Below are 27,394 nucleotides of genomic sequence, written 5' to 3'. Positions count from 1 at the left end.
CCTGTCGCGAGCGATAATCGTAAAGTGCTCAACGGGAAACAGAGACGATGCTGGCAGCAGCAGTGGAGTTTTGTGCAGGAGTCAAATGGAAATGACGACGGATCAAGTGAGGTGGGCGGACACTACTAACCTGGCAGAATGTATTCCCCGAGCGGTGGCTTCATGCAGATAAAACGTCCCGAGTAGCAGAGGCAACGGCCGCGGAACGCCTGATAAGCCGGCGAGGCGTGACTGTAGAACGCCAGGGCGGTGCGACAGGGCGCAAAGGGCACGCAGAGGGCGTGACAGGTGAGTGTAAGCGAGTCGCCGCAGCTGCACAGCTCGCTGCACTCGGCGTCGTCCAACGAGTAGATCTGCAAGTAGAGCCGACATCTTATGAAATCCGAGAAATATCTTGGCGCCGACCTGCACCTAATTAGGCAGCAGGCATTACATTAAGCATACGCCCCGTGCATACATGCAGCTGCGAGCTGAAACAATGCGAGCACTAATTGCATTGCCGCTTGCCATGAAACTGTTGTTGCCCCAGCAGCACGTAGAGGCCAAGTGAAAAGAAAAGTGGCCAAAGTGCATTCGCGTCGCATTGTTGTTGTTGCTGCTGCTGCTGCTGCTGCTATTGTTGTAGTTGTTGTTATTTTGTAAATTGTTTTCGTTATTTTTTCGATGTCGTACATGTTGTTGTTCTGTATGCGCTACCATTTTCATGGCGTTGTTAAATGTGGTAATATCTTTTCGTTGGGCACGTGCCGGCACGTAAGCCATCCACACACACACAGACACACACATAGACGCACACATACAGCTTCAACTTGTTGTGTGCTGGCAACAGAAAGTTGTTTCGTTTGTTTTGTTTTGTTGGCTGCCGCTTTGCAAACTTTTAGTTATGCAAATGCGTTTTAATAACACTTTCTGAACTTCCGCTGTGTGTTAAAAAAATAATAAAATAAAATACAAAATAAAAAACAGAAATAAATGAAACAAAATGAAATAAAGCGAAATGGAAGGTTATATAAATCTCGCAGCCGTGCTGGAAAAACCCTTGCGACATTTTTTATTCAAATGAAAAAATGTTAATTGCTGCAAATTGTTGACGATTTGGGACAGTTACATGAACGTGCTGCCATTTGCATAAAATATTGATTTCAAACCATTCAATTGGAGCTCTGCATGTCACTTACCCGCTTGCTGCTGCCTTCGCGTATGTGTTGATCGCTTTGATGGGGTCGCTGCACCACACAGTTTCCTGCGAAAGAGAATGGAGTTCGTATTAGAAATAGAATAAACACAATATCTTTTGATGGCACAGCCCGGGCTAAGCCTCTGGGCTGAGGCACCACAATGTGGTGCGAGAGCTACCCTCCGATGACTGTCGTTCGACCCATCCATTCATTCATCATGCACTTCATTCATTAAAGAGCGTTTGCTGTGAAACGTGCCAGAAAGTTGGGCAATCCCCTGACTGTTGCCGGCTGAGTGTTATCTGTTTTTGGAGAGTGTGCTAATTGCTGTCCTGTAGGCATGTGTGAAATGTTGGCCAACAATAAAAACTAACGAGCCGGAGCCAGAGCCCGAGCCATAGGCATAGCACATTTAGTAGCACCCATTGCTCACTTGGTCCGAAAATCATTTAGGAAACTTTCTTAATAAATAAATCAAATCTTATTTACATTTTTAATTTTTAATAAACGTGAGGCTCAAGTGGTGCACTTCATGGCATTGAATAAATATTTGAGCAGTGTTAACAAAACAATTCATTTCACTGAATACTTTAATGCGGAAGCTTCAAATTGTTAAATGCTGATGTCAAATGACACGCCCGACCGGCTGTTCGCCCGCTCCCCCACGATTTAAATCAATTATGAATGAGACATGCAAGCTGCAGAGCTCGACGCTGTCCGGTGACTAAACAACAACAATTCATACAAAATGCACACGCAAATGTCCCAACGGCCTGAATAATTACAGCTTATACACATGGCTTCTATCTGTCTATCTGTGCTCGTGCCTGTATGCATGTGTGCCTGCGTGTGTGTGTGTTTGAATTATTTCGGCGATAGACGTGTGGCAAGCAAACAAACTCATTTACATATTTAATGCAATTTGCAGACAGGTTTGCTGCCCAGCTGCACAATATAACGGAAGTATTTCATAAATGCGTAGAAAATACTAAAAAAAAAAAAAAAATACTGAGTTGAGGCAAACATTTCAAAGAAGTTTACAAATAAATTTCTATTAGTGTTTTGGAACCGTTGAGAATAGTTAATGCATATGAAATGCTATGTATATCGAGCTCTTAATCGGATTTAATATATACGCCTTATAAGTATAGCAAATATTGTCAGATTTACAAATCTCTGTCACGTGAGCAAACTCATTTCCGGCAACAGACAAACACACACACTCACACACTGATGTGCATTATAGCCATTTTACATTTCAAATGAAACTGTACATCGAAATTCACAGATAGATGTAATTCGTGCAGCAAACAGCTTCCGTTTCCATACGCCGCAGAGCCCATTAACCACATCAATTAAATTGCAAGTTAAAAGCGAGCAAAAAAAAAGAAAGAGCTGAAAATTAGGGCCAACATTTATAAGGACTGGTCTGCCCCCTTGACACACGAGCTAATTGTGACAAAGCTGGCAAAACTTGTAATGAGACTGCATTAACCAAATTTGAAAAAAATTAAAAATTGTATGCGGATAAAAGTTTGGCAGAGCTCTGCTCATAAGTGTAACCGGAAGCCTGGCTGCCTGTATGGCCAATAATATCATCCCTGTTGCTGTGGCCAGTCAGTTATCAGCACTCAACAGTCTGTGGTAATACGCATAATAGGGGGAATCGCCCACACTCACACACACACACACACACAGACGTACACACACGCACACAAAGGGATCGCCCACATGCATTTACTTACTTGGTGGCTGGGTTGTTGTTGTGGTCGCCATTGTTGTGGTCGCTGTGGTTGCCGGCTCTGTGTGGCTGATGCTGTGCACCAGCTCTGTTGTTTCCATTTGGTCAACAAAAATTACCGGATCATCGAAATCTACGCCCTGCCTGCCAAGGCCAGCGTTTTGGCCATTGCCATTCTTCTTGCCCTGTCGCCGATGGTCGCCCTTGCCATTTCCGTTCCCATTCCCATTCCCGTTACCATTGCCATTGCCGTTGGCATTGCCGTTGCCATTACCGTTGCCATGCCCGTGTCCGTGTGCATGCCCCTTGCCGTGATTGTTGTCGTGTTCATTGCCGCCATGATAATCGTTATTTCCGCCATTTCCGCTGGCATCGTTTCCGCTGTGCAGCGGCACTGAGTCGGGCGGATCGAGATAATTGTGTTCCACCGATGCCGGCTCTGATTTCTCCTTTGCCTGTTCGAGTTGTCAAGCGATTGGGTTGTTATTTTATTTATATTTTTGCGTGCGATTTATTATTTATTTTGGATTTTTTAATTTTGTGGCGCAGTTATTAAGTATGTTTTTTTTTGTATTTTTTATTTATTTTCAGTTATTATTATTATTTTTATTTATTTATTTATTTTTTTTATTATTGTGGTTTTGCGATTGTTGTTCGTATGGTTGGGAACATGAAAAGAAAATGTTTTAAAGGTTTTCAATGTAAACTCGACTATTTTTGTGCACTGCATTTAATCTGTGAGCTGCAGCTACAGCAGCAGCAGCAGCAGCAGAAGGGCAGAAATTGATTGCTTTGTCGGTTTGAATTCATAGTCGATACTCCGATACTCGAGCGCTGGGTTTATATTGTGCGCTTGGCTTTTCAACTCTGTGCAGCCACTGATTGAGTGCTGATTGGAAAACAGACGGATTGAAGGATAACTGAATGATGGGACGGAGGTCGGGCGACTGTTGTTGAAGCTTGTTAATCGGATTGGCTATCAGATTGGCCCAGTGCGCCCGACCACAGCACAGTTGTTGCCCCACAATTAGTCCCGTTAATGCTCCGACCGACCAGCGGAACGCAAGGTTCCGGTGCTGGTGCCGGTGCCGGTGACGGTGTCGATGCCGATGCACTCATAGGCACAGGCTACTTACTTTGAAGATATGCGTGGCGGGCTTCCTTGGGGTTTGCTTCGGCTGCAAGCTGGTTGTGGTCGTTGTCGTGGTTGGAGGCGGCGGCGGTGGGGGTGGCGGGGCACGAGTCGTAGTGGTCGTGGTCGTCGTGGTTGTTGTCGTCGTTGTGGTCGTCGTCAGAAAGCCCAATTCAGCCAGACGCTTCATATGAAAGTCCTTTTGTGCCTCGACTGCAAAGTGCATAAGATTTTTGCTGCATCCTGCCATGCAATTATCCAGCCGTTGTAGTCTACTCACCCACACACGGATTCATCCAGAGCAGGCGCCGCCAGCCTACGCACTGGTAGAGATGCTGTGGATCGGTGCCCTGACAGGCGCATGTGGTGCGCAGCATGGTCCCAAGGATGCCAATCATTGCGGTGCGACAGCCACTGGGCCGGCCGGCGCACTTCTTGGTCACACTGTCCACGGCACAGGCCTGCTCATAATACTCCAGCTTGAGTCTGTCAAGGTTGGGGTTTGCGAATAAAACAAAAATGGAAATCTGAGTATTAACATGTGTGAGCCGGCAGCAAACTCTCGGATCGGAGCTGCTCATCAGATAGTCAGTTCGTCAGCTCGTCAGCTTGTAGCTGCAGTTAACGTCTGTCTAGTTGTCTGAATACCTGTCTGTCTGTTGCTAAGTGTCCCGTTACCCGTTACCCATTGCCTGCAACCCCAGTAGCTAGCTTGAGTCTGAGATTGATGTCCAGCCATTTATGTGGGAATTACACTTGGTATCCTCGTGCATTTGATGGTTCTGCAGTTGTTTCTACCACCGCAAGTTGCAACACAATTTATTGCATCGGGTTTACGACACTGCCGTAAAATGCGAGCTCACTTCACCTGCAGCTCTATCTGCCATGTGGCGTATGCGTAATATAGCTAACAGAGCAGACAAGTGTGGAGCGCTCTCTAGCCGTTGGCATTTCAGTCATTTCAATCAGCTGCAACTTTACCGCCAAATAACATACAGATGAGCCCTATTAGACACGCATTCAACTCCGACATCTCTCTAGCATTTATGGTGTCTTCAGGCAACGAGATGCACATGATTGCTAACAGATGGCTAGATGGCATAATTTCGCAGCATTTATAGTTCACTCTATTGATAATTGATAATCAGCCTGATTATATAAATTATAATGCTTGACATTGTTTGTGCCCTTTGGCCGGCCGGCTGCTGGTTATATAAAGGCATGCATTGCCCCTAGAGAGGCTGTGGCACGTGGCACATCGAGGCAGCCATCTAAGAGTTAGTAAAACAATCTGACACCCTTGGGGCCAGGCAGCCGAACAAGTGCGTCACGCCCAGCATCTAACAATCTACAATGCACGTGCTTGAATGCAACGCGTCGTATACGTAATAAGTCAACATAAGCACTCGAATAGCAAGACGAAAGCAAACTGCGAACACACATGCAGACACACACACAGCACACACAGACACCCACTTGGAGAGTTGTTGTGTGTAGGCAGCGCAGCATAGAAAATGAGCGTCATTAGTCCAATTTAGTTGTTTACTAAAGCAAGTGAGATTCACTTAAAAGGCAATTAATTTTCACAGCCACAACCAGAGCCACGTTCGCTGCGGTTGTTCAGCTGTAACATGACAACAAACACACCGATACCCCCCACAACCCACACACACACACACATATGGCGCTGCAAGCAAGCCATGGCTGCATCGTATTTATCACTTAACTTTGTGTTTGACACATTCGCGGCCTGGCTTGAAGTTTGCCAGCCGCGCAGAGCCGAGTGCAGCCTGACTCTGCCTCGCTCTATGCTCTGTGGCACCCTTGCCACGCTGCCGTGTTTAATGAAGAGCAGCGCACAAAGTGGCAATTTAACGCCCGGTTTGACAGTGACGCGGATTTTTGGCATCAAAGCCGAACAACTTGAGCTGCTGCCTGTTGGCTATGAGTTTGGCTTGTTGTCAGCTTAATGACTTTCGCAAAAGCGCCATCAAAATTGCGGCCGTCTTAGCGAGCGAGCTAAATATGTGTAATTCTATAAGCACACGAAATTCAATTTGCTTTAATTGAATAACAGTTCAAAAACACGCGCTGCACATGCACAGACAGAGCGAGGTGGAGAGAGAGAGAGAGAGAGAGTTTAAAACGAGCTGCGGATTTACATGCGATGCGCATATTTCCGCTTCCGCTTAGCAAGCATTTGAATTATGGACACAGCGCGTCGCCCTGGGGTCCTGGAGCACTGGGGTCCTGGGGCCATAGCTGGCATGACTACATATGTATTTAACCCACCTGCACTCGCGAAACTCTTTGCAGCTGTCGGCTACAACGTGGCAAGCGGGCGGCGGATGGTAGTAAATGCCATTGGAGCTGGCTGGATTATTGTTATCGGGCGGCCTCTGAGCGCAGACGGGATGCAGTTTTTCCTGTGCAATCATGCACATGTCGGGCCGATTGCCGTTCTGCAGGCTGGGGCTGTTGTTGCTGTTGCCGGATTTTCTGTTGGAGCAGGAAAGAAGGCGCCGTTGGAGTAGTATATGCATTGTTGGTTGTTGTTGCAGTGGTTGACCAACAACGGCTGCCACTTACTTGCATAGACAAAAGGCAATGTCCAGATTCAGGTCCTCGTGCGGTCCTTTGTAGAAGGACTGCAATGATGTCATGCACGCATTGCGATTGCAGCGATGCAGCTCGCAATGCGTCAGCATTGGTTGCAGCGATGATGAGCAGGCTGGATCCTCCCGGCAGCTGTCCAGTGCTGTGTGGCAGGTACTCTGCGCACGGTTAGGGCAAAACGGGGCAAGAACAAAAGCAAGAAACAAAAAATCTGCATTGTTGTTGTGCACGCAAAATGTAAAAGGTGCTGCAACATATTCAGAATACTATTTGCATTTGCCCTCCGGGAGGTGGGGGCAGCTGCAGTGCAGCAGCCCGATGCATAGCCCTGACCACGCCCACTTCAGGTCGAACTTACCTGAAAATGTTGCTTGATTATTTCCGTTGAGAGGTCAACTTCAACGTCCTGACCACCTGCAGCAGGAGCAGCACAAGCATCACGAGCACGAGCACGAGCATCAGCAGACGTGCCCAAGTGACCATCGCATTGCCGTCGAGTTACAGTTGAGTTTTGCCGAGCGAAATCACGAGAGTATTCAGAGCCAACATCGTTTGCCATAATTGTACGATGAGCGTAGCAAGTGTAGAAGAATGTTGTAAATGAGTCCATTAGTTATCGGCTGTGATAATTTGGTTTGGTAAAGCACTTGCAAATATTTCAGAGCACTCTCAAGCACCTTCGATAGCTACACAGAGTGCGTCCGCCAACATGAACGATTCGCTGCGGAGGGGGCGGGGCTCTAATGCAATGCGTGTAATTGCATGAAAATGTTCGTTCGACATTTTTAGAATATTTTCATTAATTGGATTTTTGTTGCTCACATTTTTTTGCCAAGCGCAAAAATGTGGCATATATGGGGCGGCATGTAATCAATGAATAATGTTCTTTTTTTTTTAGCTCTGCATATTTATTCATTGCATTTATTGCTAACTAATTAACAAATGAATATGCATATTTCATATTTGTGGCTCGAGCTTATCACAAAAGCGCCCATAACTCGATTACGTCGAGGGATTGATGGCAAATAATCCTAATTAGAAATGATTATCAACGCGCGCTCCCTGCTGAGCGCACGCAGCATGAATGGAGCGGGGGAGTGGGGCTGAGGCTGTCGCATCATGTTGGGGAGCAGCAACAGCTGGTGCCTGTTATAGATTACATTTTAATTAACCAACTTGTTGTTGGCTCTCGTTTCTATCCAATGCCATGGTTAAGTCCACTGCGACCCGACACAGATCCACCCATAAATAATCAAAAAATAATCGAATAATAAAAACGAAAGGCATAAATAATGAAATTAAAAGCAAATATATTTATATATTTATATATTTCTATATTATATTCCAAATTTGTTGCCTATAACTTGAAATGGAGGTTCGGGGCACGTTCAATGGGGAGTCGATTCTCAACTGCGGGAGGAGCAGGGATGGAGCGTAGACTTGATTTGTTCATATATGTATATTTTTGTAGTGAGCAGCAGGGCTACGGGTGCAGCGGGGCTGCGGGGGGCGTTTCAAACACAACTATGTATACTATGTATTGTATATAGTTTTACGCATAAAGTATAGATTAAATATTTCAATAGACTTGTCGGCCTTTTCAACTACAACCTACTCATCAAAATACTTAATTTGGGTAACGCGCCAGGAGCGACGCTTAACTAACAATGAAGTTCTGTTTGATGTGTCTGTGTTTGTGTAGCTGTGTGTGTGTGTGTCTTTGCTCTGATTTGGCCACACCTGTGCGCCCGAGTCAATGGGAATGTTTGAAATGAGAGCTGAGTGTAATTTAATCCGACTATTCAGTATATTATGTAGATTCTGTTTGATTTGAAACAGATTATGTAAACATCACTGATTGCACGTAAAATAAATAATAAAATGTAAATTATTTAAGTGTTTCCGAAGCACTGAAGACATAAAAACAATTTCAAATTCAACTCATAAGGCTCAAATCAAATGTAAGCGGCTGCAATGCAAAATGAACAGTTTTGTAGTAGAATCGGTTTTCTGTCTTATTTGTAAGTATCGATTAGAGCTGAATCTTCAAAATATCAAAATAATTTTCCACTTGAGCTGAGTTTGTTGGGCCTGTATGAAATGTTGTTCGTTCTAAGACCTTGGCTCTTCATATGCTTATGGAAATTTGTATGCAATACCAATTTCGATATGGATGGCATGAGTGAATGTTTCAACTGCTTTTGAGTATATATATATATTTGTAGTTTTCTTGTTGTTGTTATGACAGTGTTGTTGTTGTTGTTGTTGTATTTAACTTGAACACGCAACATATGAAACATATTGGTAAAAAAAATTTGCATCTGAACAAAATGGTTTTAGTTGAATAAGAAATGTATGTAACGCATGTTGTTTGTACTTAGTATTTGAATTATTTGTGATTGTAACTGTTTATTGTTTTTGTTTCAAAAAACGGGTGCATCGAAGAATTTTGTAAAAAAGTGTGCTTGAATTAAATGTAACAAAAATGTATTTTTAGCTTTTTTGTTTTTAATGAATTTTGTTTAAAAGTTTGATAGCAAATTGTACAGTTAGATTTGTTGTTTTTATTAATGGTATTAACAATTTGTACAGCTCTCTCATCCGTCATTATAGCTTTCGGCTTTGGTTTTAGTTTTGGTTTTTTGTATATATTAACAAAATGGCAAACAAAATTCATTATTCGAAATTTTCATACCGAAGTTGAAGCAATTTTTGTTTTTGTAAAAATTTGTAGAAAATTTCCAAAACATTTGAAAAAAACAAGTGGCAAGCTACATAAGGCAAAAGAAACGTAACTAAAAACGAATAGTAAAATATTAAGGTATTCATATAATATAAGTATGTATATATAGAGAGAGAGATTTATATATATGTATATATATATACGAGTATGTCGGCAGTTTTTGTTGTTACTGTTTGATATTTATAAAAGTTGAGCGAACGCTAAAAATTATGCACAAAGCCATGACGAGCTCGAGGCGCGCCAGTAGTTAGTTAATTGGTTTGTTTAGTTCGTTGCATTTCAACATTGAAATCAAAAGTTGAGCGGTAAAAGTTGATTACTTAAAAATTTACCTGCAACGGGGTGTGTTTGTTACAGGGGGACGACACAACACGCGCAAAACGTTATGAGTTTATTGAAAATGAAAATCAAGGTAAAGCATAAAGGTAAGAATAAACTCTATACAAACAATTACAGAACGAAGGCTACCTGTCACCTGTCGGGTGAAAACAAACAGAAACCGTGTGCCTAGCAGCATCTGCTCTCATCTTAGTTTTCATCTGCTGATCATATTTATTATATTTTTGCTATTTTGGTTAGCCTAGTTTGTGGTCTGTTTTTCTGTTTTTGTTTTTTATTTATTTATTGATTACGTTCATGCTAATACATGTACACATACTTTGATAGTAAACACCGGCATTTCCGTTTCCGTTGCCATTGCCATTGGCATTGCCGGCGTAGCCATAGCCCGTATCAACAATATCGAATGGCGATTCATTTCCGGCGCCTGTCGCCGACGCACCCGCCGCCATGTGGCGCTGATGAAAGCCGCTTATATTGAACGGATAGCTGAGCACGCCGTGCAGCGAGTTGGACACCGAGCCCGGATAATTATAGCTGCTCGCCGAGCCGCCCGTCGCTATTAACGGCGTATCAATAACCGCCAAATTATCATCGAAGATTCTCTGATGCAATTTCTCGTCCATGCCCAATATTCTTACTGGAATTTTAAGTAGCAAGAAGAGAGAGGGTAGAATGGTTGTTGTAGTTGTACAGTGCCTGTTACGTATGTTGGTTGTTGTTATTTTTTTTGTAGATACGAGTAGCTGTTGTTGTTGCTGTTGTTTTGACTATGGCTGCTGCAGTTGCTGCCAACTTGCAACACATCAACATTTTGGCCATCCAATCAATTTGCACAATTCATTTTCAGTTCGGTTTTTTTTTTTTTTTTTTTTTTCAATCTTATCGTAAATTTTTGTTATTGTATAAAAGAAAATTAGGTTTATATATGTGTGTGTGTACCCATCGAATGACATGGGCTCATACTTTTTGAAAGTACTTTCTATAAACTCAACTTAGATTAATTAAACAAAAATACATGTGAAGAAGATCTTAGAAAATAAGAGAACTTGAAATATACATGGACAGTTTGGGAAAACGGTGCGTTCTATACAGGTGCGGCTAGTACAACATAGTAGGGCGTGTGTGAGAGTGCATTTGGTATTTCAGACATCAGTCATACATACTATATATATTCAGTACCATTTAGTTTATGTACAAATAGAATAAAGCAAGTTCTGAACGGCAACAACTGCAATCGACATTAATTTTTATGACAAGCCGTAAAAGCAACAGAAAATAAAAACAAATTTGAAATTAGATATGCGACCTGAGCCGTGGGCAATTGAGTGCTTGAATAAATAACTATGAACATTTATTGGGCAGCGATGAATCGCACCTTGAAGCAAGTGTCATTGGTACTACGGCGACATGGCTCTGGTTCGATTTAGCCAATTGCTTATTGTGTGGCTCGCCACGCACCAATTGCCAGTGCAGGGCTGCCGTTTCCGCTATCAATGTCAATAGCAGGGCAGAAGCACAAATACAAGCATAATGCTAACAGAGACGTGCTGTGCGTGTGTCTATGTGAGTGCGTGTGTGTGTGTGTTTATGTGTTTGTGTCTAACTTTGTGTATCTTTCAAATGTCATGCGCTGTTAGAGCGAGCAAATGGTAAACGATTCAATGGAGACGCTTTGCAACCACAGCAGCATTTGCTTATCTCGCCTAGCGCACGCCAAAGTGCGCTTCATTTGAGGCGCCTGCTCAAAGGATGCGAGACCCCTCTGTGCTTAAGCTTTAGCTTTAGCATCAGCATCGGCATCAGCTTCAGCTCCTACACCAGCTGCCAGCTTCCGCAGCGGCAGGCAGACGGTCAATGCGGGGCGCCAAATGGCAGGAAAATGCCATGGATTTGCCATTGCCTTTCGTCTGCCGTCTGCCGTCTACCGACTACCGTCCGTCGTCTGGTGTCCGCCTCCTGCTGGCAGCTGCCTGCCGCCTGCGAAACGTATTTATGTTTGTCGCTTATTTTGCCAAACAAATATTTGCACAACAAACTGTTGGGGAGCGACAGAATTGGCGGAACTCGAAGCTGAATCGGAATCGGAATCGGAATCGGAATCCCAATCGTAATCCCAACTGTACCGCCTGTGCAGGCAGGGGCGGCAGGAGGCAGGCAGACTGACGATGAGATTAGCGCTGTTTGCCAAGTGTTATCGCCCATGTAAACAGCTGTCGACGAGTGGATCTGTCGCCTTCAAAGTCGCGAAATTGTTGCGTATACGCAGCGTAGTCAGCATCATCTCAGAGTGGCTTTAATTATTTAAGCGAGAGTTGCATTTGGGCCAATTAATGCGAAAGCTTGCCCCAGTTCACAGAGAACTGTTATACATGTTGGAGCATGTGCTGTTATTTGGAAATTTGGCTAGCACACTGCGTACCAGCTGTATGCGCATGTGTGCAATAACAATGCCAGCCCGAGCATTGGCGAATTTCACAATACAACAAAAATATTTGCTGCACGCGAAACAAACTAGGGCTAGGGCCAAACAGGTGTGCATATACTTGGTGCAGTCACTGTTGGCGCAGTGCTGCTGAAAATCACATTAATTGTTTTACTTGTGCTTAATTAAATTTTCCCAACTGTGCTGTGCGCCTATCGCAATGAGATCAACTGCAAAGCCTTGCGATGATGATGAGGTAAACGCTAAGCGATTGGCAAACGAATCAGATTATTATGATTCGCACTGTGGGTCATCCGGTTACCACTTTAACTGGCATTAATTGTCAGTATCGGATAAATTACAAATGTTGTTATTGTTGTTGTTTGCTGTCTTGCAACGGCGTGTGATTAAAATTTGTTATTGCTGCCGTTGAATTGGCTGTGTGTGTGTGCACAAGCGTGCGTGTTTGTGTGTGCGAGTCGATGTATGTGACATGCATAAATATCTGCCAATATTTGCGCAAATTCACAATAGCTGTATTACGTGTGTATGTGAATGGGCGACTGCATGTGTGTGTGTGTGTGTCCCATAGCTGCATTGGCAAATGAAGCTGCCCAGCCCTGAGCACAATGCGAACAGATTCAAATTTATAACCATCAGCAGATGGCCAACCAGTGCTCTAGAGCATGCAGAAACAAAAGGATCAGCATCGATGATGATGATGTCTATAGCGATAATGATGTAGATGCTGATGATGATGATGGACGACCTATGACAATGGCTAATGAAATTTGTGGCAATGTGCAGAAGAGGCAAGTGCGCAGAAAATGCGTAACAATCAAAATGCCAAGCAATCGGTGCGAGGGGCGATCGATCGATTAACATAATGCGGCATGCAGCAAGTGTGTGTGTCTGTGTGTGTGTGAGTGATAGAGATGAGGAGTGTCAAAGCGGGAGCTAAACATACAGCCGCATGTGCCGCTGATTGTGTGTGTGTGTGTGTGTGTGTGTATGCAATTGTGTGTGTGAGCTGAGAGCTGTAAATAAGCAGCAACTGAATATAATACACATAATGGATGCCAATTCAAGCCAAGAGCCACTGCAAGGGGAGGGGGTGGGGGGAGCGTGGTGCACTTCATATCAATAATGTACTTAGTTAAGTTTGTTTGGAGCAGATATGGTTTTGGGGGCTGGCTCCGTATTTGGCGCTGGGGCACAGAGCTAACAAACAAAATGCTTATTTATGGCACTTCTGTGCATTCCAAGCGAACGAGCGTGTCTGATTGTGTGTGTGTGTGTGTGTGTGCGTGCGAGTGTGCGTGTGTTGCATTACTTTAACTGCAAGTGATTGCAGTGGAAGATTGCCATAACTATGCCCCAACAGCCAAATGCCAAGTTAGGTACAAGACAGCAAGTGGCAGGCAGCCGGCCGAGCCACAACAAGGCGCAGGATGCACAGGACTCAGGATGTGGCTGCAGTCGTCGCTATTTGCCCGCCGCATGTTTGTCTAATACAGTGCCACAAAAGGATGCAATTATTTGGAGCGCAAGAGATAGATAGCTAAATAGAGCGAGACGCTGTGAGTTACTGTCAGCGAGTGCCTTTGGTGCAGTGGTGCGGTGTTGCGCTTGTGCGGTGGTGCGGTGGTACAGTGCTACAATGTGTGTGTGTGCTTCAATTGTCTAATGTGCTCTTACGTTACCCCAATTCAAGCCCCGTAACTCGCATTGCTTTATTTATTACCTGAACTGCCTTACAGTTCTAGCTAAATGTATTTATACAACTTACCAGCACTGAGTAAAAACAGTTACCTTTCAGAAATATTCTAGAAAACATAGTTTTATGAGATAATAAAAATGTAACTGAAAAAAAAAAAAAAAAAACCATTTCATAGGTTGAAATATAGATTTTTATTTTTCTTTATAGATACTTCCCATTAATAGTATAAAAAAAAAAAAAAAAAAAAAAAAAAAAGAAGTATATTGAAATAAATTGAAAATAAGAATTTCGATCCCACTTTTACTAAAAACTTTCATCTCGAATATAAAATAACAAGACTTTAGATAAGAAATAGATTGCAGACGAGTGAAGAAGAGGGTCTTGCAAGAGAATCTAATCGAGTGCTTAATTGAAGTGCATTTGATTTATTGAATTGGATTAAATAATTTATTTACTTACCCCTCTCGTCCATTGTGCTGGCGGCGTGAGTGCGGTGGATGATATCGCTACCGGCGACAAAGTCGCCCAGATGTGCTGGTTTGTGCATGATGGTGCTGGTGCTGGTGCCGGTGCTAATTGAAGTTGTGAGCATTGAGGAAATTGCAAGTATTCGGAAATTAAGTGCAAGAAGTTATATAATAGAAAATGTGCGGTGTGTGTATGGTGGGTGAGTGGGTCAATAAGTTAGCTCTGCATGGCATTTGGGATAGGTCTAGTCTGTAAATTGAAGTGCGGGTGCAAGTGCTGGTGCTGGTGCTGGTGCATGTGCATGTGTTTGTGCTGTATGAATTAGCTGTGGTTGGTGGCTGTGTGGTGGTGGCGTTGCATAAGGACATTTTGTAAAGGACATTAGCAGCCGTTGCTCATTAATGACCCAAATGACTTAATACGGCGGCAAATCGGCTTAAAGTATTAACAGACCAAGTCGGTTGACATTTCTGTTCCGCTGACAATTGACAAAGCAGCTGGCATTATAAATTCATTTTTGAGCAAAGCCAGGGCCCGTTTCGGACATCTATTTAGGCCCGTTGCTCGTTGCAGGCAACATTTGAATATTGAATAAGATGGCATGCATTAGGTGAGTCGATTAAGTATTTAAATGGCCTGCAACTGCGCAGAGAGCTGCAGCCCGGCAGCAACTGCAACCGACATGTTTCTATTCATTTCCTTGTTGCTGTTGTTGTTGTTGTTGTTGTTGCAGTTGCAGTTGCTGTTAGCCTCATTCATTAGCTGACTACTGTTGGCTGTTAACCGGAAATTGTGGTATACCCAAGTGAGTCAATTATTTTAAAAGCTTTGCTGCATAAAGTTTTCAGCTGCAGCCCCGTCGATGTGGTTAAAAGAGTTTTTGGTTGAGTTAATGAAAGACTTGAGCCGCCAGCCGGAGAGCGGGGACTTGGCCTAGGAGAGCCAGCATGCACTGCCCACTCGAGCAATCATATGTGAAGAAAGTTTGAACAAAGTTGGCGGCTTAAAGATGCCAACTTTAGCTCGGCCAGGCCGAATCACACTCGCAACTGCATACTTAGGCGATATGGTTGAGCTGAAGCCGCTGCCGCTGCCGCCGCTGCCGCCGCTGCCGCTGCCGCTGCTGCCTGCAGCAATGGTTCCAACGGTGCTCGGTGGCTCCACGCCATGCGCATAGTACGTGTGCGTGTGTGGATGCGTATGTGTGTGCGGACGAGGTCCTGGCCCGGTGTCGACCACGACTACCACATCGTCCACAACGCTGCGCTCCAGGTCGTCCGTGTGGGTTGGTGGCGACTGTGGCTGCTTCTTGTGGCTGTGGTGCGTGGTGGTGGTGGGCACGTCGACCACCACGTCGTCGTCCTCGGAGGTGTGCGGACTGTGGGAGGCGAGCACCAACGGGTTGTTAATGCCCCACGAGGGCGGATGCAAATAGTGCGGATAGTTTGAATAGATTTCAGCGCGTATGCGATCATCGTAGTCATCATCGTCCGAATCGTCCTCATCTTCTGCCTGCTCCTCCTCCGCGTCCGCCTCCTCCGGATGCTCCCTGCCACTGTTGGGCTCGTCATGATAGTGGTACTCGATGTTGTTCGACAAGAGCTCCGTGCCATTAAAGGCGTGGCCGATGCGTTGGCCGTGCTTTTGTTTCTGTTTTCGCGTCGGTTTCGGCTTCGTTTTTGGCTTTGGTTTTAGCTTCGGCAACCCATTGGGGAAAAATATTATTCTATCTGCAAAGAGCCAAAGAGTGGGATAGCGGGAAACGGGACAATGGGGAGGAGTGGAGGATGCGCAGACATGCGTGAGGTGCAAATACAGTTTAGTGCCAAAAATGGTGCAAATTCGTTTGAGATGTGTGCGTGGGTGTGGCAGTGGGTGTTCGTGTGGGTGTGTGCTGGAGTGTAGTGGTGCGGGTACGCTTATTTAATTAGTGCCATTAGTGCCTGGGGTGCATTTAATCCAAAGGTGCGAATAGTGTTGTGCTTGGTGCTGGTGCTGGTGCAGCTGCTAGCGAAGTGCGGCTGTGACCCCACAGCGCCAGCACCAGCTTAGAGTGCTCAGGACTTATCCCAAATTGAGTTGAGCTCGGGATTGGATTTGAATTTGAGCTGCAGAGTTTTACGGTTTTGCTTTCGGGTTGCTTGAAAATGTGAAGATAATGAAGTAATTTTGGTTTAGCGCCAACAAAAGCATGAACTAAGCTGACAGACAGTCTATGTGACAGGATAGCTAGGGTGAGACCTCAGCAAGTGGCCCCGCTAAGCCCGGCCCAAGTCATGTAAATGAACAGAACGATTTGTACGGTTTGCAGTAGAAAGTAGACAGAAGCGAGAGCTAGATAGTACAGCAACGATTACGATTAAATCAAAACTAGTTATTACAGTTACCAGCAGTTAGTTGATAATATTTTAGTTCCAAATGTGTTTCGTATGTACTTTGTGCAATCAATCAATGGAAATGTCAATATAATGTCAATCTATATGTAAAGCACAGTAACAGCGCCAGTTAGCGTGTGGCATATCAATTCGAATCGGCTAGCAGTTGGTGAGGGTATTCGGGTAACTCTTACTGCTAATTATTATTATTATATATTGGATAGATAGATAGCAAGGTCAATTTTACAGTACTTTGATAGTTGTTGAATGGTGAGTGTGTGTGAGCGAGAGAGAAATATATATAGAGAGAGAAGAGGAAGAGAGAGAGAAGAGAGAGAGAGAGAGAGAGCGAGGGAGATAGAGCGGTGACAGTAAACACGGCAGCTTTACATATATATAATTATATATATAGTAGATGTACGTATACGTGATATTTACGATATTACTGAGCATTGCTAATACGTATAGTATAACCATATATTCAAATACTGATATAGGCATGTTATTGCTAATAGGTTGTTTACTGATCGCATGTCACGCAAATGTGGGAATTGTTTTTTTTTTTTTTTTTTTTTTTTAACTAATTTGTTTATTAATTTTTTACTGTTTTGGTTTTGATGCAAAAGCGTGCGATTTTAGTTTCAGGTTTTTTGGTTTTTTTTTTTTTTTCATTGGTATTTAGATTACTTAAATTATTAGGCTAGTTTCAGTTTTGAGCGGTTCACAAAGTACCAAAACGGAAAACAACAAAATTACAAAATGGAAATCGAAATCGAAACGAAAAGTAGACAGAACTGAGGAGAAATTCATTTGTGTTGAGTAAAGAACGTATAACACATAATACGATATTAAGATAGTACTCAAAATGGTTTTGCTTCTTCGCTTAACCATAGATAGTAGAAAGAAATCACATTTAATGTTCCAAGAGATGAAATAAAAATGTATTTTCTTTGCATTTCGGCAAATGTTTCACCACTTAACGCATTCTTCATTCTTTTCTTCATTCTTTTCTTTTTTTGTTCGTTTTGTCAGGATTTTGTGTTCTTGTTGTTGGCTGTTGTTGTGGCTGTAGCTGTTGTTGTTGTTGTTGTTGTTGGTGGCATCAGCCGTTGCCGGAAAACTTACCCACACACGGATTGTGATTAACAATATTAAAAATACGATCACAGCGCTTTTTCATATGATTATTCGGACAGATGCACCCGAACATGGGCGACAAGCGCAGATTAGTCCAGGCATCGTGGCAGGCATCCCTAAAACGAAAACACTCGCAGTCAGTAGGGTTCTGTAGCATGAAAGCACACCAGGAAAAGCAGCACCTAAGCCGACACACAACCACCACAGCTAATTGAAATTATATTCAACCCCAGCGCCGACCCTTTTCGTATAAAAAGTGCGCAAGAAACTCGACGAACTAAACCCCGTAAACCCGACCCAAGACCCGACTTCCGCTCGACGCAACAAACTTTAAAATTGGCAATTGCATCAAAAATGCATACATACGGCAGTTCAATTAATATTTTATCGCAAAGGTGGCAGCAGTTCGGCTATGGGATGTGGGCTGTGGGCTGTGGGCCGCTCGAGGACGCTCAGCGCCCGTTTGCCGCATGGCCTGTGCGTGCTCAAAGTTTAGACGGCGGCAGTGAAACTTTAAGCCAGGCCAAAGAGCGCGCCGGGGCCGCCGCAAAAAGTCATTTCGAGTTATTAAAACATTCAGAACGTTTGTATTCGAGGGTATTGAGCCAGGCGCCGCAAGCAACTGGCGTCAGCAAGGATATGTGAAGGCTGCAGGAAGCAGCAGGAACTCAACTAGCAGGAAATTTCATTTCGCTGCTCTTAGTTGAAGTTGGGCGAATATGCCATGCCCACGCCCCCGCCCGCTGCCGCTCCCGCACTTCCCTTCGCCCACTCTCGCTATCGAGTATCGAAATTAAATGTTGCTTTTGCAGTTTGTGCAGCGTCGAAAGTTTTTGCGGCAACAAGCTGGGATGCTCAGCTAAAATGCCATCACCAGCAACTAAATCCATTTTCTCATTAAGCCAAACAGTTTAATTGAATGATTTTATTATCCGCCCCATTTTCACCAAGTTCGCAGACACTGCCGGTGCACTTTTTGTGCCGCTGCTCTAATTAGCATTCGTTTCACAGTTTCCCCCAATTTGCAACAGTTTGCGGCTGCCGGCAGGACGCAAGCGGCAGAGCGTGGAATACTAAGCGAGAGCTTGTTGCTTTGTATGCAAACTGAATAATCAATAATTATAATTGATACGGCGGACGTTGCTGAATTCACTTATCGATTGCACAGCCCAAGAGTTGAGAGTAGGTTTGAAAAAAAAAAAAAAAAAAATTACTGCCAGGCCGGCAGTTCCTATAGCTCTCATCCTTCAGTAGCCCCGAGCTGCTTATCTTTACTTAGCAGGGATTACCCTTTCCTTTCATTTTTTAATTTCCGCAATTCGCTCACCTGTTTTCCATTTTGCACTTATTATCGCGCACCTTGCAGTGCGTCTTGAAGTCCTCAAAGAGCTTTAGGCATTTGCGTTCCTGCTGGCACACGGACAGCGCATGGTTGCACGTGGGCAGAGCGTCAATCGGATAGGGATCCTTTTCGGCTGTGGGGAAGGATTAACAGAAGGGAAATAGAGCAAAACGAAAGGAAGGCAAATGATTTAAGTGGGGCTATCAAAAGTTTAAAGTGTCATCATTGCCTGTGGCATGCCACACGCATTTGGTGGCACTTGCAACGCACTTACCTTTTTTGAGCACAAATCCGCACGGATGATCGAACAGAAAATCCCGGAAATGATTGCAATCGGGATCCATGCCGGGCTCCTTGCACAGGCAGGTGGGGCGAAAGAATTGAAACGCCTGCAGCGTGCGCAGCGCCGCTTGGCATTTTGTGACCGTCACCGTGCTGCAGGACACTGCAAGGACAATGAAAGAGACAGCCAGGCTATAAAAACGAGCAACGACAGTTATGCTTAATGATCTCTAAATGGCAGCAGCGCTTAAACTTTGACATTTCGCTGGACGTGCCCGTGTCCGTGTCCTAGTCCGTTTCCTAGTCCGTGTCTGTGTCCCTGTATCTGTCCAATTCGGAATCGCTGCTCACATCGATTACCCAAGTTGTAGCCAGTTGACAGTTGTTATAAATGGCAGGCGGGCGTCGGCCCAAAAACAGACAACTACAAACCAAACACATGTCATAATACCCAACAATAAACAACGACACGAACAGCAGCAGCAGCAGCAAACAGCAGCAACAACAACAGCAACAACAACAACAACATTAACAAATATAGCTGCAACAATATGAATAATTGAGTCCCCAGCAAAATGGTCGATTTAAGCGACCAATGAAGCGAGCAGGCAGCGTGCAGCCAGCGCCCGTTGGTGGAGCTTGTTGGTGGAGAGCGATCCGATAATATTTTATAACATAATAAATTATGTTTCATATATGACAGCTTATTCGAGCATATGACAACTACTGCTATATATACACTCATCCGCCCACATAGACACGCACACAGACACGCACACACACACGCACACACACTCATTCGCACTCGCTCGAATGAGTGGGGCGTGCGGGCTGTCGAAACAAACAAAAGGCCAACGAACATCTGTTGGCCATCCATTGTCCCTTTGACCATAAAACATAAGCCCTACTAATAAACTCGACTACGGCTACACTTCACACACACACACACACACACATCGAGACGACTGTGGCTGGCCATAAGCCGTAAAATCGCCAAAAAAGCAAAGCGAACCAACTGCCGCAACGTCCAGACAAAGGCCAACGGCCAATGGCCAGCATATGAGCTGGATGGCCCATTGCTCATGTCACTCATACGACCCGCTGGTCGCTCGACCCCGGACATGATTATTTGCTACTCGAACATAAAGTTGACCGCCCAACCCCAGCACCAGCCCCAACCCTCGGGCAATTTGTATGTGTGTATGTGTGTGTGTGTGTGTGAGGCGTGATGCTCGAACTACGCAACAAGTGACATTTTTCGCAGGCATTCATCATATTTATGACATGGCCAACACTTGACATGGCCGCATTTGTTGCTTTTGGCCAGAGCTCTGCTCTGCGCCAGTTGGGCCACTTGGGCCACAGCCGCAATTAGAAGCCATGGCCAGCTTAAATAGCAGGTGTTGGGGCCACATCTCTCGACTTGGCTTAAACCCACTGCAACTACTAAGCACTTTTAGTTTTGTGGCCATTGATTTCCTATGTGTATGTGTGTGTGTGTGTGTGGCTGCTCATAAAAGCGGCGGGCGGGTTTTATGACTCGTCGCCATCATCAACTGACGCCATTTGCAGTAACTGTTCAGCTAGCATTGCTCTTGCTCTCTCTCCCTCTCTCACTCTCTCTCTCTCTCTCTCTCTCTCTTTCTCTTTCGCTGACTCTTTTTTCGCCCTTTAACCGTGAACGTTAAGTCCTCAATTCGTTTTTATACGAAACGCGTTTCCGGTTGTTGATTTGGTCGCTGAATTGGTTCAATGATTTCTTTGTTGTTTCCAATATGACCAACAAGCGTGCACGTGCACTTGTAAGTGTGTGTGTGTGTGCGTTGATTTTTTGGCTGGGTTTGATTTGATTTTAACTTGTTATTTGTTCGCTTTTCCTATACAGTATGTAATCATAGTTGTGCTTGTCGTTGTGCACTTGCTGAAATTTATATGGCATTTATTTAGTTGGCAATCAAACGGAAATTTGAGCATGTCATGTTGGCCCGGCTCGTATAAAATGTATTGGCTCTTATTTGCACAGCATCAGCATCAGCATCGGCATCGACATCGGCGTGCAATTAATTAAATTAAGTAAACTTTTGTCTTTGCCTTGGCGCCTTTGTGCATGAAATTTTTACAATATTTATTGAGCGGCATGGGGGCTCCCCTCATGCAACACATGTCCTTTTGTCATATGAAACAGGCGTGCCTTGAGTTGAAAACTGTGTGTGTGTGGGTGCATGTGTGTGTGGGTGCATGTGTGTGGGTAGTGCGTGGTTGTTTGCCTTGTGCGCAGTTGACTGCTTGCTGATTTCATTGAACCATCGGCAATCGCACAAAGCGAACGCAAAAATGCGAGCGTAACCCACACATACGCATACTTGCACACACCGCAGGCACACACACACACACACACGCAAGCAAGCAGCTGGAGTTGGAGCGCATGTAAAGAACGTCAAAAAGTACGCTACGACTGCAGCAGCAGAAAGCAGGGCCCGCACCACAGAGCGCCGTTGCTTGTCAAAATATTTATTGCCGTCAGAGAGATAGAGAAAAAAACAAGAGTGAGAGAGAGAGAGAGAGAGAGCGAATTGAATAGAGAGAGCGATGCTTTTAAAGGCTTCAATGCGGTCATGTCGCCGCATAAAGGCGCCAAGAGAAAAGGCAACAGACACGCTGCATAAAATGCAATTATCATAAATATTCAGGCCGCCTTGGAGCGTGTTGGCTTAAAGTGCATGTGTATGTGTGTGTGTGTGTAGGTTTTTCTTTGCTCTGCTTTCACGTGTGCAATATATGTACATATTTTTTGAGGACATTTAAAGGACAATACGGCTGCCATTAAACTGCCCCCCATCCCCTGGCCCAGAAGCAGCCAGAAAGTAATTTCAGTTTTTAAATGAAAAAGTTGAAAGTGCGTTTTACGTTTGTTTTGCTGACGCCAAATACCATTTTGTTGGCTCTCAGCACACACACACACATACACACACACACACAGACGCAGGCACACACACATACAAATCTACAGAGAGCAAGGTCTTATGAGACATTTGCCATAAAAACAAATGCCAAATGATATTTGTTGGCTTCTTGTTTCGACTTCGAATTAGACGCTGTCCACACACAATTGTAATCGTAATTTTTTATTGCCATGTATTCACGACTGAATTGCAATTGGCCATTGGCATTCGACATTCCACATTCCACATTCGATATTTTAAATTTGGGATTTGAGTGGCTGCAACTATTCGATGAGGCCAAGTATACGCGCCTTGCTCTGGTAGTCGGTGCGTTGCACGTAGGCGCCGCACATGATGCGGCGGCCCGTGTAGGCGTGGCGGCCGTGGAGCACGCGCCAGTTGTCGAAGATCACCAGGCTGCCCGGCCGCAGCTTGAGCTGCCACTGCTGCTCCTCCTCGCGCACCATCTGCAGCAGCTGCCGCAAGCTGGCGTAGAAGCTGGCCATCTCGCGCTGGGGCAGCGTGTTGAAGACGGCGCGGTCGTAGACATTGAGGCGCAGCTGGAGCAGCTCGCCGGTCAGCGGGTCGATGCGTATGATGGGCGCCGTGTGGCAGTGGTGCTGGCCCTGCTCGATGTACTCGGCGGGCACTTGCACGCGGCAGAGCACCTCGTAGGCAGCGGGAAAGCGACGGCGCAGCTCCTGCACCAGGTGCAGCCCGTCCACAAAGAAGTTCTCGCCACCAGTGCCGTCGGCGGAATGATCGAGGCAGTGCAGCGCCTGCAGGCCGGCGGCGTCGCAGAAGTACGTGTTGTCCGTGTGCGAGCCCAGGTACATCTTAGTGTACGCCGTGTCCGCGTGGTCCGGCTTGTCGCTGAACGTCCACATCTCTCCGAAGAAGGTCTTCATTATAGGGAAGCAGCGGCGCAGCGCCAGCTCAGTCATGGTGGGCGTGGGCGCCACGTCATCTATAAAGACAATGCCGTAGCGCACGAGAGCGCCTACCAGCTGCTTGACCTGCTCATCGCTGGCAACAAGGGCGGGCAGCGAGAAGCGCAAGTGCCGCTCGTTCTGTAGCGCGATGCTGCGGTTCCAGGGCGTCAGCGCGGTGGACTTTGTGCGCCGGCTTATCAGCTGCTCCAGCTGCGAGTCATAGATAAACGCCCAGTCGTAGCTCGAACGATGCCCGTCGCTCCCTTGATGTAATGTAAACACGTATGAGCATGTTGCGGCTAATTGCCATCCAGCGGTACTTACATTCCACCAGGAGCTGATCCGCCGACTCCCAGCTGTGCCTCAGGGCGTACACATCGGCCGGCAGCTCGAGGACATCATAGCGCCGCTGATGCGTCTCCGTGTTGAGGCAATCTCCGCAGTGACAATGATAGCGCAGCCAGAACTCATCGAGCTCTATGACTTTGCCACTCCCAGCATGCTTCAGCTGCAACATCTTAGTTGAATTGTTGGGCAAAGAAAGACTCGACCGATCCGCAATGAAGTGAGCCGATCAACTGAGACAGCTCAACGCCAGATTAGCGTTTGCCCCCTACCAAATCGTATGTTCTTATCAACTCGAGCTGCGGACCATGTTAAGGGTCTTCGCTGATTAAACAAGTGAGAGTGCTCTAGTCGAAACAGCTGATATTCTAATCATTCTGCACTTCTCTTATGCACACATACATAAACAGAATCACACATACTTCCGCAAGCACGTTAAAGTACTCGCTCTGCTAACGGCGCAGTTAGCAGCGACTGCGCTTGGGCTGCGCTGCAGTGGGGGTAACAGTATGAGATTTTATTCGTTGACTAATTTCTCTTGTAGTGGGACTATCTTTATGAAACTATGAAAAATCTGTAAGCTACAAAATATTCGCATTCATCAAATGTATATACAAAGTAAAGCTGAAGTCTTTAGGTCTAATTGTATTAAAATTATAATTGAAAGCCCGAAAACAATTTATCGCTAATTCTCGACAAAAAAGATATCGGATGAGTTATCGAAAAAATATGATAAACTCGTACTGCCTATACACGAGTATTCATGCACAATTTCAAGTCTGTATATATACGAACAGGGCTATATCGACTCAGCTCGTCGCCTTTATGGGGTCCGCGATGCTTTTTTCTGCCTGTTACATACATTTTCACAGGTTTCTGGGTATAATGAAGACTTTCACATATTTTAATCTAGTCTTGTGTATCCTCCACAATCCAACCATAACTTAAATTCTTTTAATCAAAGCAGCCCTTGGAAACGCTGTCAGATTTGACAGCCGTGACAGCTTTGACAGATTTGACAGTAAGCTGAAGTGAAAATTTTACTCGCTGAGTTAAACTGGGACAGTTCACTACTTAGACTTTTTGAAAGAATTACTGAAATTTTCACAAATTTATTGGTATGTAAATAGCATTAGCATAGCAGTTAGCCCGTCTTAATAATTCATTAACCCAGCACGAATATAGAAATGAAGCCGACAATCACCTCGTGGGCCGATGAGGTAGAGGCAGACTATGTGGACGGACTGCCGCCCTCGAAGGAGCACGTGGATGGCGACTATAAGCACGTCACCGAGTACAAGTTCAACGATGAGGGCAAGAAGATCAAGGTGGTGCGCAGCTTCAAGATTGAGAAGAAGATCGTTTCGAGGGCAGTGGCAAAGCGCCGCAATTGGACCAAGTTTGGCGACTCCAAGCTGGACAAGCCGGGCCCCAATTCGTACACCACCAAGGTGGCCGACGAGATCCTGATGAACTACATGGGCTCCAAGGACTTTGAGCACACCCAGGATCCGCTGGATGCGAGCAAGCCCATTGCCAAGTGCCGCATATGCAACGGCGAGCATTGGTCAGTCAAGTGCCCCTACAAGGGCACCTCCATGGACATCGAGAGCAAGGCCATTGCGGCAGCCACTGCAGCTGTGGGCGAGACCAACAAGGCGGGCAAGTATGTGCCGCCGTTCCTGAAGGAGGGCGGCAAGGGACGCGAGCGCGACGATTCGTCGGCTGTGCGCATTTCCAACCTGTCCGAGTCGATGACCGAGGATGATCTCGAAGAGCTGGTCAAGAAGATTGGGCCACACACCAAGATGTATCTGGCGCGCGAGAAGAACTCGGGCCTGTGCAAGGGCTTTGCCTATGTGCACTTCAAATATCGCAAAGACGCGGCCGAGGCAATCGAAATACTCAACGGACACGGCTATGATCACTTAATCCTAAGCGTGGAGTGGTCCAAGCCGCAGAATTAAATACACACACACACACATCTTATCCGATGCCCTGGCGCATATGTCTTTTGGCTGGGAAAAGCGCAAAGCTGCGCAGGAGTTGAGGCAAAGTTGAAACAAACTAAAAACTTTGAGTAAATCCGATAATGCCACGTTTTAAATGCGAATTTTTTACACGTGACAGCACAGAGAAATTCTCACACAAATATACACGAAAGCACAGATACACACACACACACACACGCACACATATATACGTAAATAAAGGAAAGGAAAAGCCACTTAAATGAAAGACAGACGTGGAGAAGAAAAGCTGGCGAAACACCACTAGACTTTGGCTGACTGGAACATTAATAATTAAATTGAAGAAAAGAAAAGTCTTATGCACGGCTCACAAGCCAGCTGAAAACCGAGCGCCCACGCCCACCTCCACGTCCACGCCCACTTATCCCCAATAGTGGTGTGGCCTCTGGACAGCCCTGGCCTGCCGATGGTGGCGTTGGAATAGTGCACGGTGAACTGAACTTGAATACACTTTTAAATGGCCTGGCTTGGCCCTGCCTGTGTGGGCGGGGGAGGTGCGAGGAGAGATCAAAGCGAAACCCCACATACATAAGAAATGTATACCTGCAGCAGCGAGCTTTGTTCACGTGTGTGTGTGTGTGTGTGTGTGTGTGTGTGTGTGTGTGTGTGCGTGTGTGTGTGTGCGTGTGTGTGTTTGTGTTGGGGCATGGGCGAGGGGCTGGCGACGAAAGCAAATTCTCAAACAAATTACTGAATAATTTATAAATTAACTTTTTCTTGGGCTCGCTCGTTCATTCGCCTTTGTGCGCGACGACAATGGAGGAGGCATTGCCGAAGCTTGGCTCCAGCAGCAGAGGTTGAGGGGTGGGCGATGGGTGATGGGGGCCTGCTGGCCGTTTGTTTGCTTTTTTCTTGCACCTCCTCCGTCTGCAGTCTAACTATGTGTGCGTATATATTCATAGTGGTGCGGCTGGCACGCACATTCGCCCGCTGGGCAGTAACCACAATGGCAGTTGGCTGCACGGCTGCCAGCTGCTGGCTGGCAACTGGCAACTGGCGAGTTCCGAGTGGCAAGTGGCAACTGGCGGCTAGCGGGTGGGTTCAGTTCTCAGGGGCATTTGAATATTCAAATGGTATTTCGTGGCATTTGCTGATGTTGCTTCTGCTCCTGCTGCTATGGCTGTGGCTGTTGTTGTTGTTGTTGTTGTTGTTGCTATATTGCGCTTTAAGCATATGACCGTTATTTACTGTTTTATTGCACGCGGGCGCACACAAAAATTGCTAAAATAATTACACAGTTGTCGGCACAGCAAACGCTTGGCGGGCTCCAGGAGGCAGCCACCGAGCCACCCAGCCAGCCAACCACCGACCACGACAGCAGCAACTAAATAAAATTAATCCTCAAACGGCCTCAGGCACTCGCCCCCTACTTTATGAGCGTGTGTGTGGTCAGCAGACTAATGCAAACTATTGCTAAAAACTTGGCCAGCAACACAAAACCGCGTTTTAGCCATTAATTCGCTAAGCGCTGACTCTCTTACCTGGTATGGGCCCGCAGACGCGTGGTATTATTTCCAAAATGGCCGAGCATGAGGGATCCTCGAAGCACAGTTGTCTGGCCAAAATGCAGTTCAAGATCGCAACGGCACCTTTAATGGTCGAACCTGTAACAAGAGAAATATAATTAGATTAATAACAGTTGCATGG

The 27,394-nt window shown here is 45.5% G+C and overlaps 3 protein-coding genes across 12 annotated transcripts in view; 1 reads left to right on the top strand and 2 right to left on the bottom strand.

The window, feature by feature from the left end:
* LOC6574961 overlaps positions 1 to 27,394 on the bottom strand; it is a 111,259-nt gene that overhangs the window by 4,481 nt on the left and 79,384 nt on the right. For 6 of the 10 annotated variants that reach the window (XM_044007897.1, XM_044007894.1, XM_015167758.3 and 3 more), the window contains 15 exons: positions 27,229 to 27,351; positions 19,491 to 19,661; positions 19,202 to 19,349; positions 17,863 to 17,990; positions 15,420 to 16,092; positions 14,354 to 14,466; positions 10,069 to 10,389; positions 7,026 to 7,081; positions 6,641 to 6,825; positions 6,344 to 6,550; positions 4,332 to 4,537; positions 4,056 to 4,264; positions 2,924 to 3,374; positions 1,179 to 1,243; positions 131 to 353 (listed from right to left, as the gene is read on the bottom strand). In XM_044007897.1, the coding sequence (XP_043863832.1) occupies positions 131 to 353; positions 1,179 to 1,243; positions 2,924 to 3,374; positions 4,056 to 4,264; positions 4,332 to 4,537; positions 6,344 to 6,550; positions 6,641 to 6,825; positions 7,026 to 7,081; positions 10,069 to 10,389; positions 14,354 to 14,466; positions 15,420 to 16,092; positions 17,863 to 17,990; positions 19,202 to 19,349; positions 19,491 to 19,661; positions 27,229 to 27,351 (3,279 nt within the window). The remainder of the gene's footprint in view (positions 1 to 130; positions 354 to 1,178; positions 1,244 to 2,923; positions 3,375 to 4,055; positions 4,265 to 4,331; positions 4,538 to 6,343; positions 6,551 to 6,640; positions 6,826 to 7,025; positions 7,082 to 10,068; positions 10,390 to 14,353; positions 14,467 to 15,419; positions 16,093 to 17,862; positions 17,991 to 19,201; positions 19,350 to 19,490; positions 19,662 to 27,228; positions 27,352 to 27,394) is intronic. The other 4 variants (XM_015167756.3, XM_015167759.3, XM_015167757.3 and 1 more) reach the window with 3 other exon arrangements.
* Positions 22,608 to 23,960, bottom strand: LOC6574959 (trimethyllysine dioxygenase, mitochondrial). Its single transcript, XM_002000950.4, has 2 exons — positions 23,697 to 23,960; positions 22,608 to 23,635 (listed from the first exon to the last, which is right to left on the bottom strand). The coding sequence occupies exons 1-2, from the start codon at positions 23,887 to 23,889 to the stop codon at positions 22,725 to 22,727; spliced, it is 1,104 nt and encodes a 367-aa protein (XP_002000986.1). The 5' UTR covers positions 23,890 to 23,960; the 3' UTR covers positions 22,608 to 22,724.
* On the top strand, positions 24,726 to 27,353 carry LOC6574958 (eukaryotic translation initiation factor 3 subunit G-2). The gene is made up of 2 exons (XM_002000949.4): positions 24,726 to 24,835; positions 24,892 to 27,353. Exon 2 carries the CDS (start codon positions 24,905 to 24,907, stop codon positions 25,682 to 25,684), a length of 780 nt encoding a protein of 259 aa, XP_002000985.1. The 5' UTR covers positions 24,726 to 24,835; positions 24,892 to 24,904; the 3' UTR covers positions 25,685 to 27,353.

Source organism: Drosophila mojavensis, unplaced genomic scaffold, assembly GCF_018153725.1.
Source record: "Drosophila mojavensis isolate 15081-1352.22 unplaced genomic scaffold, ASM1815372v1 contig_231, whole genome shotgun sequence".
Taxonomy (NCBI): domain Eukaryota; kingdom Metazoa; phylum Arthropoda; class Insecta; order Diptera; family Drosophilidae; genus Drosophila; species Drosophila mojavensis.
This window is presented reverse-complemented; position numbering and strand designations above follow the sequence as displayed.